The 18,911-nt window shown below is 39.2% G+C and overlaps 2 protein-coding genes across 3 annotated transcripts; one reads left to right on the top strand and one right to left on the bottom strand.

Annotated features, from left to right (window-relative positions):
- The first annotated feature begins 6,349 nt into the window (after positions 1-6,349).
- Positions 6,350-8,060, top strand: aqp12 (aquaporin 12). Its single transcript, XM_030776014.1, has 3 exons — positions 6,350-6,980; positions 7,426-7,542; positions 7,710-8,060. Exons 1-3 carry the CDS (start codon positions 6,383-6,385, stop codon positions 7,844-7,846), a joined length of 852 nt encoding a protein of 283 aa, XP_030631874.1. The 5' UTR covers positions 6,350-6,382; the 3' UTR covers positions 7,847-8,060.
- Positions 8,061-8,260: 200 nt separating this feature from the next.
- On the bottom strand, positions 8,261-10,366 carry rpp21 (ribonuclease P subunit p21). Of its 2 annotated transcripts, XM_030776025.1 has the most exons (5): positions 10,058-10,366; positions 9,865-9,965; positions 9,653-9,732; positions 9,314-9,448; positions 8,261-9,001 (listed from the first exon to the last, which is right to left on the bottom strand). In XM_030776025.1, the coding sequence occupies exons 1-5, from the start codon at positions 10,112-10,114 to the stop codon at positions 8,895-8,897; spliced, it is 480 nt and encodes a 159-aa protein (XP_030631885.1). In that variant the 5' UTR covers positions 10,115-10,366; the 3' UTR covers positions 8,261-8,894. The 2 variants fall into 2 exon arrangements, with proteins under 2 accessions (XP_030631885.1, XP_030631886.1); XM_030776026.1 differs by lacking the exon at positions 8,261-9,001 and having other exon boundaries at positions 9,367-9,448; positions 9,663-9,732.
- Between the last annotated feature and the right edge of the window lie 8,545 nt (positions 10,367-18,911).

Genomic DNA, 18,911 nt, shown 5'->3' with positions numbered 1-18,911 from the left:
GTAGCTATTACACTTCTCTTAATGGTGTTTAAAGTTTGGGTAGCGTGCAAATGGTTTGTTTAGACAGCGCTCAAACCCTCTCTCACTTACGCGCACTGATCTCAGGACTGTGGCAAACTAATCAATTATGCTGCACACTGATATTGACTAATCAAGTGTTCTTCCCTGCATGAGTTGGTTTGACCCTAAAGAACCAAACACAGTAAGAAGGAAAAGAGGGTGAAAAGGGAGAAAGAAATAAAAAAGAGAGAGGGAGAGAGAGAGAGAGAGAAAGAGAGAGATGGGGTAGAGGAAAAATGAGAACGCTTTTAGATTATTACTCTACCTTATCCAAATGTTTCCTGCAACTGAATTATAAAGGGAAATGACAATCTGTTGTACTAAATGTATTCATTTACTTGTGCGCTAATTTTTATTACTGTAATGACATTTTGAAAATGTATTTATTGATTCTACACCATTGCCCATCCCAGTTAAATATAACGTGTGTATTAATCTGTTTTTGGGTAAGTGTTTTGTGACCCCACAATTCTTACCTTGCTGTTTTTGTGGTGTCAGTGTGAGAGGGGGAAAAAAAAGTAGTATGACACGAGGTTTACTAATTGGAGATGGAATCAGACCTAATGCATGCTGTTCCTTAAATGTGTGAACGTAAGTGAGTAATACATTTTCACCTCTCCTAAGAGCCAGGTTAATTCAAATAAGCGTTTAGAACAAATGACTTGCAGCCAATGTGTTATACAGTCTATTTGCTTTTATTAGGTTTCTAGTAATAAGTGAATAAAATACTTAAGCATAGTTCAACAAACATCACATTGAAAAAAGGAGGCCGTTGCAGTTTGTTGAATCAATTTAAAACCTAACTGAAATCAGTCCTGCCATTTAAGGGAATAGCAGGCCGTCCTCGGTCACCACGGTCTCCATACTGCCGTGCGGACGTAGGTTCCCGGCAGAACGCTTACTCCTTTCCTTTGTAGAACATGTGGTTCTTGACACGTGAAAGGCACGACTTGTTGACATCGGAGAGTGAGCGGTTGACACGGGACAGTGGTGCTGTCTAAGGACGCAGGAGGACTGTATTGCTCGGACATCTGAGGTTGCGAGACCTGCAGTGGACCGTGACGTGGGGCCAGCGCGTCGTTACCCGAGTGCCTTGGGGAATGACAGCATCCAGCTCCCCGGCGAAGATAAAATGAGTGATTTATTGCACCATCGTTGGTCAAAATGGGGGCTTTGTTGGCGAGGCCTTGGACTAGAGATGCCCTCATTGCGCTGTGTGTCCGGCCCGTGGTGCTGAAAAACCGATTTACTTCCTGAGCACAGTCAAGATATCCTGCACAGAACTGGCTTCTATGAGCAGAGTCTGCAAAAAAAAAAAAGAAAGAAAATCTCAGATACAACGGCCGTTTTATAAACATGCATATATTGATGCGAAAATCACTACAAAAGGACCTCCTGAAATATTAAAAAATGTAACCGTGTGTGCCGGCATATGTGCGTCAATTCACCTTTGGTTCGCTGACAAAGAAATCGTAGGTGCCGTACAGTTAGCTCAAGAATATCTGCCTTCTCCAGTTTAGAACGATGGCAACCCTGTGAGTGAAGGATGCGATTATATAGTTGACTAAAGCAAGAAAGTGACTGTATAGTATGCTTTAAGTTTGTACAATTTAAGTGAGGGCTATTTAAATTAGGGACTGGATCCCCAATTTATTTTAAATGCAAACAGATACATTTAATCACACAAGACCACAAGAGTCTGCCTACCTGTGGTACACGGGCTTGTAGCAGGAGCGTTCTCAGCTCTCCTAGACACGCGTTGATGCGCGCTCGCCGCCGTCTCTCCATCAGTGGTTTCGATACCTACAAGAAGAACGTAATCTCCTATCAACCATTTTTTTAAATGAACATCTATTCACAGAACAGACACGGACGTTTAAACATGGACATATGTAAGATATCTTCGGACTGGTCACAACTACTAGAGACTCACCTTGCGCTGTGCGCTATGATTTGTCCGAATGGTTACACTATCAAGTAGACTCATTCTTTAAGACAAGCTCCTGCTTGCTCAGTTTATACGAGCGTATTTTGATTATAGTGATATATATTTTTCCACTGCAGTTTCCGATTTCTTTATTCTAATTCATAGGAAGTGCAACTGAATCTCGTTTCGCAGTTCTGTCTCTCTCTCTCGCTATCTGCCCAGTCGTAGAGGTCACTGCTGAACTAGAACTCAGAGGTCTGCTGTTCATTTATACTGGCCATATAAAGTGGGCAATTCGAGGCGGGGCTGATTGTAAACACAAAACAATACTGTCACACGGGGGTTAACAAGAGGAGAAATGGGGAGAAGTGGATGACGAGGAAGAGCAGTAGGTCGCGACCAGTCGCTACCAGGTCCGCTAGTGCGTGTGGGTGGTATGGGACCGAGCCAGGTTTGCCTCTGACAAAGTGAGAGGGTGGTGTTGGGGTGCGGTTGAGGTGCTGTTTAATTCATAAGGCTGAAGTATACTTAATCCTCGTCCATTGAAGGATTAGGAATCGTGCCAAAAAGCGCATTGGCTTGTCAATCATCAGTGATTGGCAGGTGAGAGGGTGTATCCTCAATTGGACTTAAAATTTTCAAGTGGAGCTTCAATTGCTTCAAGAGGATTTTTGCTAAAGTGATACTTGAGAGGCTTTGTCAATTTGTGTTACAAAATGAAATTTATTGGATTTTCCAGAAGTTACAGAAAGAGGTTGTATACTCAAGGGTAAACTTCACTGCTTACCTAATGTTGGAGAGAGTGAGTGAGAGAGAGAGAGAGAGAGAGAGAGAACCATGCATTTGCACAGAGATTCATGACAGGCTGTTTTAGATATTAAATGTCTGTAAGTGTCTAGAAAATCTTTTTGGGAAACACAATTCTTCAGATCAAGATTCCACCATCATAAGCTCACAGCTGCAGTGATAGGGCATTGGATGGTTCAGTCACAGAACCCAGACAAGGGCCACACACATTTTAGGCATTTTAACAAAAGCAGACAAAGTTTGAGGGCTGGGAAATCTATTCTGGTTTACAGAAAGAGAACATGCAATGTACATCTGCTGTGTTTCACTCGTTCATTCAGTTCCTTGTCTCTTTCTCTCTCTCCTTGCCCTCCCCTCCACGCCCCTCTTTCTTTTGCTTGGTCTCCCTTGTTGCTGGAGCTGTCACAGAAAAGAGAAAAACTTGTACTTGTCCTTTCTGCCACCAACATGCCCCTAATCCCCACGACCCGGAACACACCCTCTCTCTCTCTCTCTCTCTCTCTCTCTCAGACACACACACACACACACACACACACACACGCACACTCACCAGCTAGCTGTCTCCATTGACCCACAACGCAGACACACATTCATATACATTTACACAGAAAACACAGTCTTGCAAAGCTAAATTCAAAAAATTGAGACTACTTTTAAATTCTCTGAGATTCTGTTGTAAATCTAGTCGCTTAACCTTCCAAACTCATACTCTAAACTTTATATTACATCCCTCCTCTTATCTCAACAAGAACAAAAATAAAAATAAAAAAATGTGAGGGGAGGCTCAGAGAAGAAGTTCCAGATGTGTCTGTAAACTTAATAACTACAGTACTGTGGATATGTGTTTGCAGTACTGCAGTTCATCAAACATGGTTATGAGCGGGTTGCAGTGAAGACCAATTCTGGTTTCATACTGTGGCGCCCACTGATGACATAGAAACTGACTGAAAAAAAAAAGAAATATAATTAATGTGCTATGCCTTATTTCTAGCACACCCAAGACAGCAGAAATGTTCAAGAAATTATGTCAGAACAATCCAGTCATCCAAATATCCATCCATTTCATAACAATCTACATGAAATATGGCTTTCAGCAGACCATACTTTCTGTGATATTAGACAAAATGTCCAACTGCATCTAAAATATTTTCAAGATATTTTTCTGTATTGTACATTAATATTACCCAACACGTTATTTTATATTACAAAAAGAATAATTTAAATATCACTTTAGAGTGTGTACTTTTGGTAAAGTGAAAAAATTGAGAAAATAAAAAGGAAATCATGAAAAGAGCCCGATAGTTCGTAAGCTGTACGATGGTTCGTAAGCTGTACGTTCCTGAACACTGTGTTAGTCCATTCCAGCCTGCACTCTGATCTGAGCATTCTAGCATTCTACTCATTCCAGCATTCTCAACAAGCACTCCAGCCATGTCATTAAAATCGAATGATTAAATTCTGTCATTTTATACCAGTTCTCTTTTTCTCAATACCTAGTATTTCAGCCATCACAGTCTGACCGCATAGCTAAAATTAGCCTGTGGGCCTGTACTTAAACCATACATTTCCAAGCCTATACTTTAACCATATTGTTAAATCCCCACCCCAGCACTAAATAATCCTAATCCATCATTGCAGCATATATTTAAAAAATGAGATATAACAGATACTATTAAATAGACATATATTTGAGTCAGGTCCTTCTTGAACTGACATTCAAAGAGAGCAAAGCTTGTCATTGCTGTGCTGTTGACAAGTTAACTATGAAGAAGAAATGTAATTTAATGTCATTTTCCCAGCGATGAATCTTAAAAACTAACATTTTTAGTGTTGCTGAGATTGCAATAATTTAGCGACATGTAAATATTATGACCTAGCATTCTCCGACAGAACATTTTTAGAACACCTGTATTAAAACCCTGTCATCATCATGAAGGCAGGAAGACAGAGTCTACTCAGAGTGTGGACTAGGGAATGGACAGAAGGGTTTAAGAACAGAGAAAGGGAGGAGAGAACAGAAAGAAGGAGGGAAGGAGTGAAAGAGAAGGATGTCTGACATGTTTTGAGGGATTGCTGGATTAGAGACCTATTGAGAAGAGCGAGGGGTGATGGGGTGTGCGACCGAAACAAACCCTTGACTACTTTGGGCTTTTGTCTCATTATTCAACTCTTTTTAAATGGAAATCTCAATGCCAGAATCCAAAGAAATGACTGACACATACTGACAATAATAGATACAACACTGTTAAAATATGCTCTCTTCTTCTACTCCTCTCTCCTTCTCATTCTTTCACATACAGATGTATCTAAATACATGAAAAAGAAAAAAAGGATTATGATCTTTATACCAATCCAGTCATTACATGTAACTTCTCCATCGTCGCTAGAATGATGGTTTGTTCTTGATTAAATCAGAAATTCTTCGTGATTTAACATTTTTCTTCTCTATGTATTACATCATTAATGATGTTGTTTTTTTTATCATGTAGATATAAAGACGTGTAATTTAAAAATTATCTGATTCAAAAAATATTGTGACAAAGGGCACCGGTTCACACTGTGTGCATTTGTGTGTGTTTAGGTTACACTCACTTTTCCCACAGTGTCTGTCTGAAAGAGAGGAGATTAGAGATAACGAAGGATCAGCCAAAGAATGGAATGAAGGATTGAAAAGGAGGATAGAGGAGAGGAGGGAGAGATAGATAGACAGAACATTGTTTGGGGGTTAGTGAGGATGGAGAAGGGGCACGAGAGAAGCGTCTTTTCTCCATCCGTTCAGCAGAGCCTGTCCTCATCCCTCTATTCTTCAATCTTTTTCTTTTTTTCTCTGATTCAAGAGGGCAAGTGTGGAGCCTCTTCAGCTGGAGAGCCTGAGTGTGAGAGAGTTTGCAAGAGAAAGCGTGTGTGTAAGTGTATGTTTATGTCTGTGTTTATGTTGGGAACTGACAATTGCATTTGTCTGTGAATAACGTCCCCTGCAAACACCCCCAAAAGCATAATGTCACAATGGCAAGGCTGCATATAATTAAATCCTTAATGGTTTGAAGCAGATTAAAGGGTTCAATATGAAAACCAATGTAGAAACAGCTTTACCTTAATCTAAATGATGTGAAAAAGGAAAAACGAAATTAAACTAGGCTGGAACCTACAGATCTCTTTAGTTAATGTTGTCTTACAATGCCCTATGGTGGTCAAGCAATACCTCATGGAATGGTCAATAAATAACATGTTCTCTACCCATTCATGAAAACCTTTAAATAGTATTATCGCTTATTGTGTTATATACTCATATTTCTTTTCATTTCTTGGAGTGGCTCTAATGCTACTCAGTAGGGTTGGTTGTAGCCTCTGTGAAACACACTAGGCATATGGCCATTTCATGACTGGCCTTGAATAGGTCAGTGTGTTTTTTGGCTGAAGGTGTGAGTTGAAAAAAGGGGGAAAAAATGTCTCCCTTTGATAAGAAACGTGTATCTCCGCATGCCACGTTATCACACAGATTGAGTAAATACAGCTCTGGTGAGCATGTGCCTTCTTTTCCCTTGGACTCGCTGGTTGTGCACTCCGCTTCCATAAACACCAGTCACCATGTCAGGACTAAACATCTCCTTAGGCTATTTTATTAGCATGGTGCTTCTGTGTGTAGCCACCAGGATCCTATTTACACGTTGGTGGAGGCGATGGGATTTCTTAGCAGAGTTTTTTGCGGCTTTTGCGATCGCTGCCTGTCGACTGGAGGTGCAGACCATTGCAGAGGTGGGCCAGTGGGCCAGCGGACTGGGTCGGGATGTCACGCTCACCATGCTTTTTGTTGCTCTGGTGGTCCATGGTTCCATTTTGGAGAGATTCACCGGGAACCCGTCCGTCACACTAATGCGGTTCCTGCAGCGTGACGCTGGCGTCCTATCTGTCATTTTGGGTGTCTCTGGACAGTTGCTCGGTGCCCATCTTGCCCTGCTTCTAACCGAACTGTACTGGGGGATGGAGCTAACAGACATGCATTTGATTAAGAACCTGATGGCATCTGAGTGTACCCCATCACTGAAGACCACACTGCTGCAGGGGACTTTTGCAGAAGCTGTGAGCGCATTGGCTTTTCACCTGATTGACCTCGGTCTACAGCACAGGTCACAGCTGCTGAGGGTTCCTCTTCTGGCTCTCACACTCTCTTTCCTCGCCCATGTTGGTAAGCTGGCTGACCAAGAGAAGGATTAATGTGTTAAAGCACAACTTTAACATATTAATTGTTGTTGTTGTTAGTCGTTTATCATTGGTTTGTGGCATAGTTTGTGTGTTGCCCCACAGGCTGTGTTTGAGATCTCATTTATCATTCCATATGGTCCAGTCCAACACGTGGTCAGGCAGACAGATAAAACTCTAGTCCAGCTGTCATGGAAGCAGAAAGCACACTGAACATATTGTCAGTGTATTTTATCCTCAAGTTATGACTTACAAATCATGAGTACAATAAACATGTTCAAAACACGCTGAGGCTGATCTAATACTCGCTGATACTCACTTCTTAACAACAACAAAAACGATACAGTTTATGGAAAGAAACTCTAAATCCTTAAAAATAACAGGTACAATACATATGACCCGTTATTTCTTTTTCTCTTCATTCTCTTAAGCAACTGAGTACACTGCTGGCTATGCAAACCCCTCCATTGCCTATGCACTGACTTTCTCCTGCCCTGGGTTTAGCTTTTCACAATATGCCCTGGTCTATTGGTTTGGGCCTCTCTTAGGTAAGTTACCCTCCACTAGATATCACAATGACTTCACTTTGGCACTTCATAATATTTGATGAAATATTATAATTTTAGAAATAAGAATTGTACATTAAATTCATGTCAATGATGCTATAAGTGTAAAATACAAATGGTGATATGGTTTTCTGTATGTGTCTGCTTAGGTATGACTCTCGCCCTGTTCCTGTATATGGGCCACATACCACTGCTGTTCAGTAGGAATCTGCTCTACACACAGAAGTCCCGTTTCCGCGTGCCAAAGGGAAAGAGCTCCGGAGAGAAAGAGAAGAAAACCAAGTGAAAGAAAGAGTCTGTGCACAACAAAAGAATGAGCATGTCACAAAGAGACAGAAAGGACGTACAGCTTTGGGGGTTTTTTTATGACTTTCTTCCATTTCTCTCCCTTTAAAATCAGTAAATAAGTTTTCAAGAATCAGTAAAATATGTTTGTATTAACAACTGTAATAACATTTGGATGCAAAAAAGGAAAAAGTGGATCCAATAAACTCTTTTGGTCACAAAATACTACCCCTTACAAAATCGGTTTTGAATTCCAGTAGAAAACTCCATATTAAAAGGGCCCTTTTGATAACATAATTAATATAAAATAACTAAAAAGTGGAGGAAATCATTTAGCGTGAGCATTCAGGCCCCTATTTGTCATTTTTTGAAAAAAAAAGTCCAGATAAGCATCTTCCTCCAAAAAGTTTTTTTATTCAGCCTTGTTCTGACACAGAGTCTAGTACACTTCATTTCTACAATGGACAGTACGAACATCAGAAGAAACTATTCATTTAAAAAAAAAATGACAGGAACCACTGGAGCCTGTGGAGTTTGAAAAGGGCACTGTTAAGGCTGAGTCCAATAATTTCCATATATCAGTCTCACATGAATGTCTTTCAAATTAAATAAATTAAAGTAGTTACGATTTAAAAAAAAAATCCTAAAAATGAATCTATTTCAAAATATTTACATCCCCTGGGGACAGTTTGCCTTTGTGCGTACAATCTAATAGTTCTGAGAAATTTAAAGGCTTAGTCAAAAGACAGCTCGGCGATGAAAGGCCAGTGATACAAGAGTTATTCCAATGAAAACATTTGAGACAACAGACTTCACTCAGTAACACGCTTCAAAACACCCTGCCGAGGTGATGATGTTACATCACATCTGGAACTGATTATTTCATCTCACGTTCTTTTGAATCACGCCCACATGTTAACAAAGGTGTATTAGCTTTGGCAGAAACATGAAGCCAAGTCACAACTTCAGTTCCTTCTTGAACTGAGCCCTTTTATCTCGACAACTTCACAGCGTAAGCATGAATGTAGTCTGGGTTTGGCTGTAAATCCTCAAGATTTCGGCGTTGTTGAGGAGTCAGAGGGAACAGTCTGGGTAGAAGGAGCAACGCTTTGCGCTTTGTCACCCTGTGACAGGGTTTTGGATGAAGGACCTTGTTCTGCAACACACAAAGTAGAAGAAGAAGCAGTGATGCACAGTGCACCCCCCTGAACACAAATATAGACAATATTAACGATAATAATGGTAATTTACAGCAGCTAATCAAACATTTTTTAGTTCTCTTAAATGTGATTGACTACCCAAGACCAGGGGCAAAAATCTCTTTTGAGATTCTTGACTGCTCCGACAGGCAAATGCACCTAGAAAATTCAAATTATGTGGACTGCTGTCACAATCAGGGCAGTAGGTGTTGAGGGTATTGTTTTAAAATATTGGACAGGTTTAAAGGCTATACTAAGACCAGTTTTACCAGACTGATGTTGGTTCTCCAGCTGAGCCTCAGGTTGGTCCACCCACAGATGGTGTTTTGGATTGTTTGGAAACTTTTTGGTCAACCCACAGCTCAGACATCTCACAACAGTCACACACTCTCTTTTGTGTCTCTCTAAACACAGAGATGAAGAGGATGTGGCAAAAACAAGTATATCTAATTGATACCTCTTTTTCATCAGACCAGAAAACACATGCATAATTAATAATAAATGAAACCACAAAAATATAGAAAAAAAAAAAGAAACCCCAGGAATTTGCTTAGATGCAAATTAGTCTTAGATGCTTCAATCACTACAGACAGACAGTGTAAACCTACTTTGTCTTACAGTGGCTGTTACTCCTGGAACCAGCAGTGTGCAGCATCTCTTACACACGGTTCTCTTCACTGATGGGTCTCTGAAACCACACACATATCGGACTTAAGCATTTTAAGAGCATTATTAACTGTTGAAATTGCATATTCAGTAAAGAAAACCGCAAGTAGACAACCAATCTGGGCGTAGCTTAACCAACAGTTACGATACTCACTGTCTCAGCACCAGACGTTTGGCGATCGTCTTCTGCGTGGAGCAATAAAATCGCGATAACTCCACGTTCTCTGGGTTTTGTGCCAAAACACAATGTGCAGCCTGTAGCGAATAACCAAATCAACAACGAGTTAACAGAATAACACTGCATTGTCCCAGCGAAAGTAGAGACTTGTGTTCAGAGAACTGCTCACCTGGTACAGGAAGTTCAGTCTCTGGAAGGCTTCCTTATCCTTTATATTTCCAGCCATGACTGATCAAAAGAATCAGTTCGGATCAGACCACTCCTCTTGCTGGCATGAAACAGCCCAGTTTACTAAACCCCGATGGGAGTCTTGTCATGTGCTTCCCTTCCCTCGCGTGGTTAGTACAGTGAACTTTTACAAGATCTGTAAGACTTTGAATCTATCTGAGTTAAAGTCAACTTTCAGTCAAAGAGAGCAGCAGAAAAAAAATACTTAAATACTACTGATAATTGAAGTGGTAACACTAACAAACCCACAATCAAGAACCACCGCCTGTGCTCCTTCTTTTTCTGCTCATCTAGCTGTCTGTCGGTCGCAACTATTCTGCACACTATCGCCACCTAGTGGCCTGGTGCAATGCTGTTTTACAGCTCGTAAATCTCCGATTTAAATTATCGGATTGTCTGCTTCAAAATGAAATTAAACAATACTGAACTCGCCTGGACGGATCTCAAGACTCAAATCAGTAATAAAATTAAATTTATTTATGTCAGTTTTTCTGTTTTGTTTTGTTTTGTTTTTAAATATTGTCGCTAGAATTGATTGCATCAAGCATGATGTCTCAACCAACCGAAAATTATTTTTTTATATATATAAAATGACTTATTGATATCCAACATGAAAACGAACTGTTACTAGCTAATAACTGATGTGTGGTTTTAGAAAAAACTTTCAAGTAGAAGAATTAGTAACCCCTCAGATATCTATTAGGAAACTTTAGTTCCACTGCCACCTAGTGTAACGAATTCAAGAATAACAGTTAAATAACTATTTATCGTAATTGTTCTGAGTATTAATACATCGAAAATTTATTATATAAAGGAAAAAAAGAAGACTTTGAGGCCGAATATAGGAAATCTAAATAGCGAGTAATCAAGCTGTTTGGTACACTGTATAGATTTATTTCTGAAAAGATACTGGCTTCATTCCACAAGCAGCTAAAACTACAGCTCTCAGTGTGGGATGAGTTTCACCAGTTTAGGACACTTCAGTAGACACCAGAGAAACCACCTGAGTCTATATCACTGCAGACAGCGTGGTCAAAGTTTTTGCTTTTTTTTCCAGACATTCAATCACCAAAGAATCTACAGTAGGAGATAGGCCATATTGCTGTTTTGACTGGGGGAGCTTTTCCACAAATCATCAGAAAATGCTTTAGAATCTCCATGTTAGTGAGAGGCCTCTCTGCTCCACTGCTCTGAGTGTTAGAGTTTTGATGATATGTAGTCAGAAATCCACCAATACACCAGTGAACAAATACACGCCTAAAAAAAGGACCCCAGAGAAAACAGTCTTAGCAGCACTTGTGATTGCTCCTGACGAAGAGTTATACATTCACCATGTTATGAAACTGTAGTATCCCCCAGTAGATTTCTGAAGTCAGTCCTAGGTGATGTTAAATGGGTCAGATTTCTCTGTGGTGTTGTTCAAAATTGCAGTACAAATTTATAATGCTCTCCATCATCCATTCATTCGCTAACTAGTGCCAAAATCACTCTAAACTCCTCTGTTCTGTGTAAACAGTATTTTGTCTGAATTCTTGTGTACAATACTTTTGGTTGACTGTTGTCTGAATTTGGCTCTGATGTCAGAGTTCTGTTTACCCACAGTATGCTTTTGATCTGAGAGAGCCTGCCTCACTGTGAACATGAGGGCAGCCAACTGGTAAGCCTCTTCTTTGGTTTGCTGAATAAACACATGAACAAATTTGCTTTTGATTATACCAGATATTTCTACAAGTCTAGATTGTTGTTTGCCAGTGAAGTTTAGGTTATGTAATAACAGAAGAGAAACAGAGTTGCTGTTTTATCTTCTCTATGGTTTCACCACAGTACTCTCTTTTATACCATCTCTTTTTTGTCTTTGCATGGACGATTAAGCATGCCACAACATGTGTCTCATCATTTGATTGAAGGGAGGGTTGTTAGTGTGTGGACTAAACCCCTGTCACAGCCTGCACCTCATCTTTGGACTTTTAGTTTGAAATGTCTTGTGCTCCTGTTCCTTGTGTGTTTCCACCCCTCACCTGATCCTGTTTGTTGTATTTATTAACTTCGTTCCCCCCTTGCTAATTTCATCCAATCATGTTTGCCCTGTTTAGTTTTCCTCTTGTATTTAAGCCCTTGTGTTTGACCTGTCCTTTGTCTATCGTTGTTTGTATTTGTGCACACTGTTAGGCTGCACCTTTTTGTTACTGGTTTTTGTTCCCGTTTGTACCTGTTTATTTATCTTCATTTTTGCAAGTAAAGTCCTCCTTTTTGTCACTACAATCTTTGTCTCTTGCGCTAGGGTCTTGCACATGCATAAAATGTGTGATACATAGGCAAAAATCTCACTGGATGAAGCTAAGTCTGTTTAATGCACTGAATGATACACACATACACATTAGCCACACCGTACAATTATGCACTGCACATTCTTGATACACATTTTTGCATATCTGAAAGGCATTCAAACATTTTCTCTCTGGTGTGGAATATCATTATACAAAAAAAGGAACCCTTTTCAAAACATGTAATCTTGCTGCACATGCAAGCCATCCTCAATACATGCTAGTAGGAGTAAAATAATTCAGATATGTAAACTGAGTTCTTAAGTTACATTTTGTGCATTTGGGGAAAAAAAATAGAACATGAGAAATTTGTTTTAAGGTGTGTCAAGTATGGTGTTCTGTTATGAGTCTGAAACCATAAAAAGAAAGAAGAAAAAGTCTGAAGGTTTTGTTCCTCGCAGGTAAAACTTACCCTTTTAGGTCATTTATATTTCATATGTGATGCCTGAAATGACAGAAACTGTAAAGGCTCTTAGATTGTTGATCATGGACTTCAACACTGAGCTCCCTGTTTCTTGTTTTGATGATGGGAACAGCATGCCTACTACTGGAGAAAAGCAGCAACACCAGTAATTTCAGAAAAAAAAACAAGTTTACTACTGCTCTCGATGTAGAGGGAATTTGATCTGGACCCTTAAAATACATATGGATATACTTAAAATCCTACATCCTCACCACTGCAATGAATACAGAATGACTTGTAATTTTCCATCAGGCTTAAAAAAAGCACCAGAATATATACATATATTCGTAATGGAACAAAGCCCAGAGATCATCAGAAACCGTATCAGTGTACGGAGTGCAGGCAAGTGTTCAAGAGATTTACACGGTTCAAAATTCACCAGAGGTTACATACTGGAGAGAGGACATAATCGTGCAGCCAATGTGGGCAGGGTTTTACAGGCTTTGAAAACCTTGGGAAGCACTCAAATAAACAAACAGTGGTGTGGAAAGACTTCTCATTGCTTGTGAAAAACACACTGGAAAACATTCAGTAGAGAGAGGCCTCATTTATGGACTCAGTGGGGAAAACTTTTATTGAATTATCTCATCTCCAAAAAAAAAAAAGCATCACAGAATAAACACTAGGGTGCAGAAAAACTAGAGAGAAAGCAGTCCAAGAAGATAGTGCGCTACCATAAAGGGTGTCTTACCAGTGCTCTCGGAGTGGGAGATGATTTATGGAAATGACAAATCTCTCAAAACACCTCATAAAATAGCGTGTAGTGAGGATTCATCACTATTAGCACCGTGTAAAGCTATTTACAATGTTAGCTCATCTCACTGAACATCAGAGATTTCATAGAGATTTTCAGAGACCCTTCCTCTGTTCTCAGTGTGGTAAAGGCTTACCCATGTTACTTGAGCTCCATGTGCATTCTGGAAAGAAACCTTATCAATGCTGTCAATGTGGAAAGTGTTTTCCTGACTGGGGTTCTCTTAAAAGACATCTGACAGCTCACACAGGGGAGAAACCCTACCTCTGTTCTCAGTGCGGAGTGACATTTGGTCGTTCAAGCTCCCAGAGATAACATACGCTCAACAAACACAATAGAGGAATGATGAAAGTGCCATGGTGAAGGTACTCTTAAGGCAGCATCAGAATGACTTAAGCCTTAAAATAAGACTGTTTGTCAAATAAATGAAATCATGGAGCAACACTCTGGGTCAAATCTCATTATGGTTCCTTTGTTGCCCTTTGAACGGTGCACAGTCTAGCACAGTCTTCCAACCTTCATTATATTACATTCTTGATTCTTTTAAACCCACTTCTAATGTAATGTGTTGTGTAAGAGGAGCTAGATAACTTCATGATCACTGTTGCTGTAATGTGTATTGCTGAAACAACACAATTCATAACGTTAAAATGAACACATTTTGCTCTGTAAGTCTCCCAGAGAATGAAAGTTACTTTCTTTACTGTAGCGGCTTTCGAAAGAAGTCAGATGGATGATAAACAAATGTAAATACATAAGATGTGAAGTTGTTTTGTCAGCACCTAACAAATGTATATTTGTACAGACAGTTTAAATGGGAGTCAAAAGTCAGTCCGTTATTTTGTCATTTGTCTGTAGTGGAATCTGGATCCTGGATTACTGACTATCTTAAGCAGTATAAGGGTTATCAGTCATACAGCTGGTGAAGGCTGCGAGCATTAAAATCCCAGCTCTGCACTCGTTATATCCCTAGTCAACGTTACCACAACACACCAGCAAAAGGAACAGAAGCACTGGGAGTGTGGACACAGCCACTGAGTGTGATTTGTATTTGTAGAGTGAAAGATGCGCGACTGGAAGACGTGTACGTTTCTTTGATCACGAATGACCCGTTCAGGGCTCCCAGACCAGGGGATCAAACTACCTCCATCATATGTTCTTCTCTGATTTCAGCCAGCTTGAATACCGTAAATCAATATGTCCATGCATAAGCCCCAGAGACCCCATTGTGCGAGAGCTGAGAGCCATTAGATACTGCTCTAATGGCACCATGGAGTTTATACTGCAGCACGATGGGTCACAGGGTCCATATTCTGGACTATACCTAAGAAACACAAAGGACGGCATAACATTAACATAACCGCTCCATTACCGGTCTAAAGGTTATTGGGCAGAAAAAATGTTATTGGCTACAGCAACCGAAAGGATATGTCCCAAACGATGTTCAAAGCTTTTATGTCTTGCTGAAATGCTGGACTTAACACATATTCAGGTATTCCAGTACACGTGGTTTTGAGTGCTTTTAGCAATCTTACCCACTGATATGTTGAATTCGGTATGCAGGTTAAAAAAGAAATGCAAAGGTCAGGGAAGCCACTTGAACTGGGAAACACTCCATTAAATGAGAATGTAAATTACACTAATGTTTTTCAATTTATTGTTCCTCTTGATTCAATTGGTGAAAAATTTGTTTCTTCAAAATTTTCTAAGAATATTTTATCTATCTTACTTGACCTCAGTACCTACACTGTCTTGAAAGTTGTATTGCTTTAGTATTTTACATATTCATACTACAAAAGGAATGTTCAAATAATCATTTTCTATAAATTACTGAGTTCGTTTGTATACAAATTATTAAACACCCAAGCTTGCTATGATCAGTCTTATATTTATATTTAGACTTATATTTATAGCTAACTTCCTTCCAAACTGTCACAGAAAGTGTAACAGAAGTTTAAGTGTAAGAGATCAGAGGGTCAATACACTGAAATATATATTCCTATGTGTGTCAGAATTTAAACCTGTGTTTTAAATTCCTGTTCGGTATTCTGAAGACAAAAACCAAAATCAGTTAAAACCAACAGTAATGAAATGTGCTTTTTTTGCTGGTACAGTCACCTGGGTGCATGCTGCATTAAAAGTGTATGGAAAAGCTTGAGTTCTGTACCAAGGACGGAAAAACAACAACAAAAATCAAACAAAACAAACAAACAAAAAAAGACACACGAGAAAAAAAATCAATAATTTTGAATCTATTTTAATATATCATTATGAAATAGTAAAACAGCCTGAACAAACATCTGCAAAAAGGTCAAGAGAATGAATTTACAATACAGTAAAAACAACCAAAACAGGTATTTCTGAAACTATAATATTCATAAATAAAGATACTTATCACCAGCAATATGGGCTGCACACGCAATCACTGATTCTTTTTTTTTTTTTTTTGTCGTTTGAAGCAAAACAATAAAAACTCATGCAAAAGCGCTTTTCACAACCAAGCATTAACACTCCAGAAACGTTCTCCAGGTGGGAGAAACCAAATGTAAAACAACATCCATGCACATCATCCATAATCAGCACAGCAGTACATCTGTCATTAGGGTAAAAGGAGAAAAAAAAAAATCTATCAAGCAAGCTGTTATTTCTTTCATCTTAAATATATTTATATTTATATATATATATGTATATATATATATAACCTCAGCAGTTTCTTTCCCAAATATTTTACACTATGTACAACAGATTAATGCATACAGGTTTGACTCACACAGTGGAGAACAAACCTTCCATTTAAAGATGCAGCGTCATACTTTGGGTTGTGCAGTCACACCACAAATGATTAGGACATACATAATTCATACAAAGCATACCTGCAAATCTAACTGAATTTCTACTCAACCGTAAACAGTAAAATAGAGCCAATTACAGTACGTGTAGTTAAGTATGACTGAGAGTGGTGACTGCGGTGAACAAAGTAAAAAAAAAAAAAAAAAGACTTCAAGGCACTGCACTTTCAAGAACAACCCATTACAGAAAAAAAAAACTCTAACCTTTTTTTTTCCTTTAACCTTGTGTGCATTCCATCCTACCAAAATGAAATCTAGTCAAAGTGCTATGACCTTAAGGTCTATGTGTAGGTGGCAAACTGGAACCTGTTTTCAGGACAACAAACACAGCTCTCAAACACACACACAGAGTCATACACACATGTCAAACAGTTCTCACAAACACATACTTGATTAAGGATCTCAGTTGGTTTTAACATGCACATCTGGACAGTGACACAAACCTACAACAGTGCTTCAACACCAGCAGTCCTGAACATGATCTGTTGGGAGAAAGATCTCTGGTCTCAGCTTGAGCAGCTGTCACTCTTGGGACGCTAATTCCTATTAGTAAATCTGACAGCCCCATCACTGACCTCCACTGATGCTTAAGATCAATACAAAGAGCTGGAGTCATATGCACACAATAACTTGCTGCTTTTACACGGCAGTGGAAATATCTAGGTTAAAATATACGAAGACTGTAAGTATTCGCCGTCTGGTAAACGACTGGTAAACCATTTTCGCTGCAAGGCATAAGTTCGCTGGGGAGAGGTCGGCGATGGCGCGACTTGAAGATTTGAAAATCCTTTCACATGTAAATCTGCTCAGCAATGAGGTGGAATCATGACATGTCTTTGATCACCATCTTAATGAGCCTGGATCTACAGGTTCATAGCAGATCTCATGACCTTCCCTTCTCCACTGTCTGCTCTTGGCATTAGCAGGCCAGAGTTGTATGGTTTAAGCAGTACAATGGTGGCTCTAACTAAGCACAGGGTTGGGCAGACACTGGTTTACACTGCCTTAACCTACCAAATCTATTTAGGAGGGATCCACCCCTGGGGTGGGTGGTAAGCTAACCTGGGTCCAAGGCAATTGCATTTAACAACATACACACTGTATAATTTTGTTCAATAGTTGCTGTATTGTGGAACCAAAGCGAAGTATTATACTATGCTACCTGGGCTGGTGCTAAGCTGGGAACTGACAAAACACTAAATTTCTCTCCTCGAAATACCCTCAGAGACCACTACGACCTGAAACAATGAAGAAAAAAAGAACAAAACACATCTACAACTGAGATCAATTTACTATTTCTTTCTTTTTCTGTTTTCTGACCGAACTCCAAAAGTAAGACCTGCGTGGATAGAGACAATTACTAAATTACTAATATTATTAAAGTCCTAATCAATATCCGTCATCTGTTGCTAAGACTGATTAAAACAAATCAGACCCAGAGCGAAGACCCACACACGAAGATAACACACCTCAGTCACCAACACCTGCCTGTTGTTTTGTCTAAGCTATAAGATACAGTAAAGCGGTTTTTGGCTGTCTGTCACAGATGGAGATTCAGTGTTGCGTTAAGACTTTAGTGAGGAGGGTTAACATCTTAACCGCACACAGCAGTTGACAAATTAGCTTAATCGGTACAATCATTTAACCAAATCTAATCTTGGTTTTACGTACATGATGAGGACAAGTTCGGTAGAAATTTGGTGTCTAATGCCATGAAACACATTTCAGTTTCTCTGAATCAGTGCATGAATAATTCTCCTCTTTAATGGTTACCTGTAGCGTTCAGTGCATGAAGAATATTTTTGGATGTGGGGGGGCGACAGCCCTATCTACTGTTAAAGACTTTGGATAATGCTTAGTGCCTCTGTCAATGTGACAAACACCAGACACAAATACAACACTGATCCTTTAGAGAGGGGAAAACTTGCCTCCTTACTCCTGACACAACCCCTCCCATTTTTTAAAAAAATGTACTTAAGACTAATATTTCAGTCAGTGCCACACACAGTCACTCAAACTGAGAGAGAAAGTAAACATAGAGTGTTAAAAACATGCCTAAAGAGTTCAATTGAATAAATAAAGACATCAATTCATTACCTTAGATAGTTAGATATGTGTGTATTACAATATATATATATATATATATATAAATATATATATATATATATATATATATATATATATATATATATATATATATATATATATATATATATATGTATATATATATATATAGACAAAGTACAATACATTCTGAAAAAGCTGCACTCATTTTGTTTTGCAATGATAATAAAATAAAAAAGGCTGAGAAGAGCAAGTAAAGCGCTAAAGTATTTAAGTTTTTTTTCCCCCCCTCTCTCGTCTCCTCATACAAACGGAGAGATAAACGATAAGGCTGGGGATCC

Source organism: Chanos chanos, chromosome 5, assembly GCF_902362185.1.
Source record: "Chanos chanos chromosome 5, fChaCha1.1, whole genome shotgun sequence".
NCBI lineage: Eukaryota > Metazoa > Chordata > Actinopteri > Gonorynchiformes > Chanidae > Chanos > Chanos chanos.
Note: the sequence above shows the minus strand (reverse complement) of the source record. Positions and strands in the feature narration are given on the sequence as shown.

What these genes read in the sequence shown, in the direction of transcription:
- rpp21 (XM_030776025.1), bottom strand. Translation starts at nt 10,114, where the DNA reads ATGGCTGGAAATATAAAGGATAAGGAAGCCTTCCAGAGACTGAACTTC. An exon ending in AAACGTCTGGTGCTGAGACA is followed by an intron (nt 9,733 to 9,864) that starts GTGAGTATCGTA and finishes GTGTGGTTTCAG; the next exon opens with AGACCCATCAGTGAAGAGAA. An exon ending in AACAGCCACTGTAAGACAAA is followed by an intron (nt 9,449 to 9,652) that starts GTAGGTTTACAC and finishes CTCTGTGTTTAG; the next exon opens with AGAGACACAAAAGAGAGTGT.
- aqp12 (XM_030776014.1), top strand. Translation starts at nt 6,383, where the DNA reads ATGTCAGGACTAAACATCTCCTTAGGCTATTTTATTAGCATGGTGCTT. An exon ending in CTCTTTCCTCGCCCATGTTG is followed by an intron (nt 6,981 to 7,425) that starts GTAAGCTGGCTG and finishes CATTCTCTTAAG; the next exon opens with CAACTGAGTACACTGCTGGC. An exon ending in TTGGTTTGGGCCTCTCTTAG is followed by an intron (nt 7,543 to 7,709) that starts GTAAGTTACCCT and finishes GTGTCTGCTTAG; the next exon opens with GTATGACTCTCGCCCTGTTC.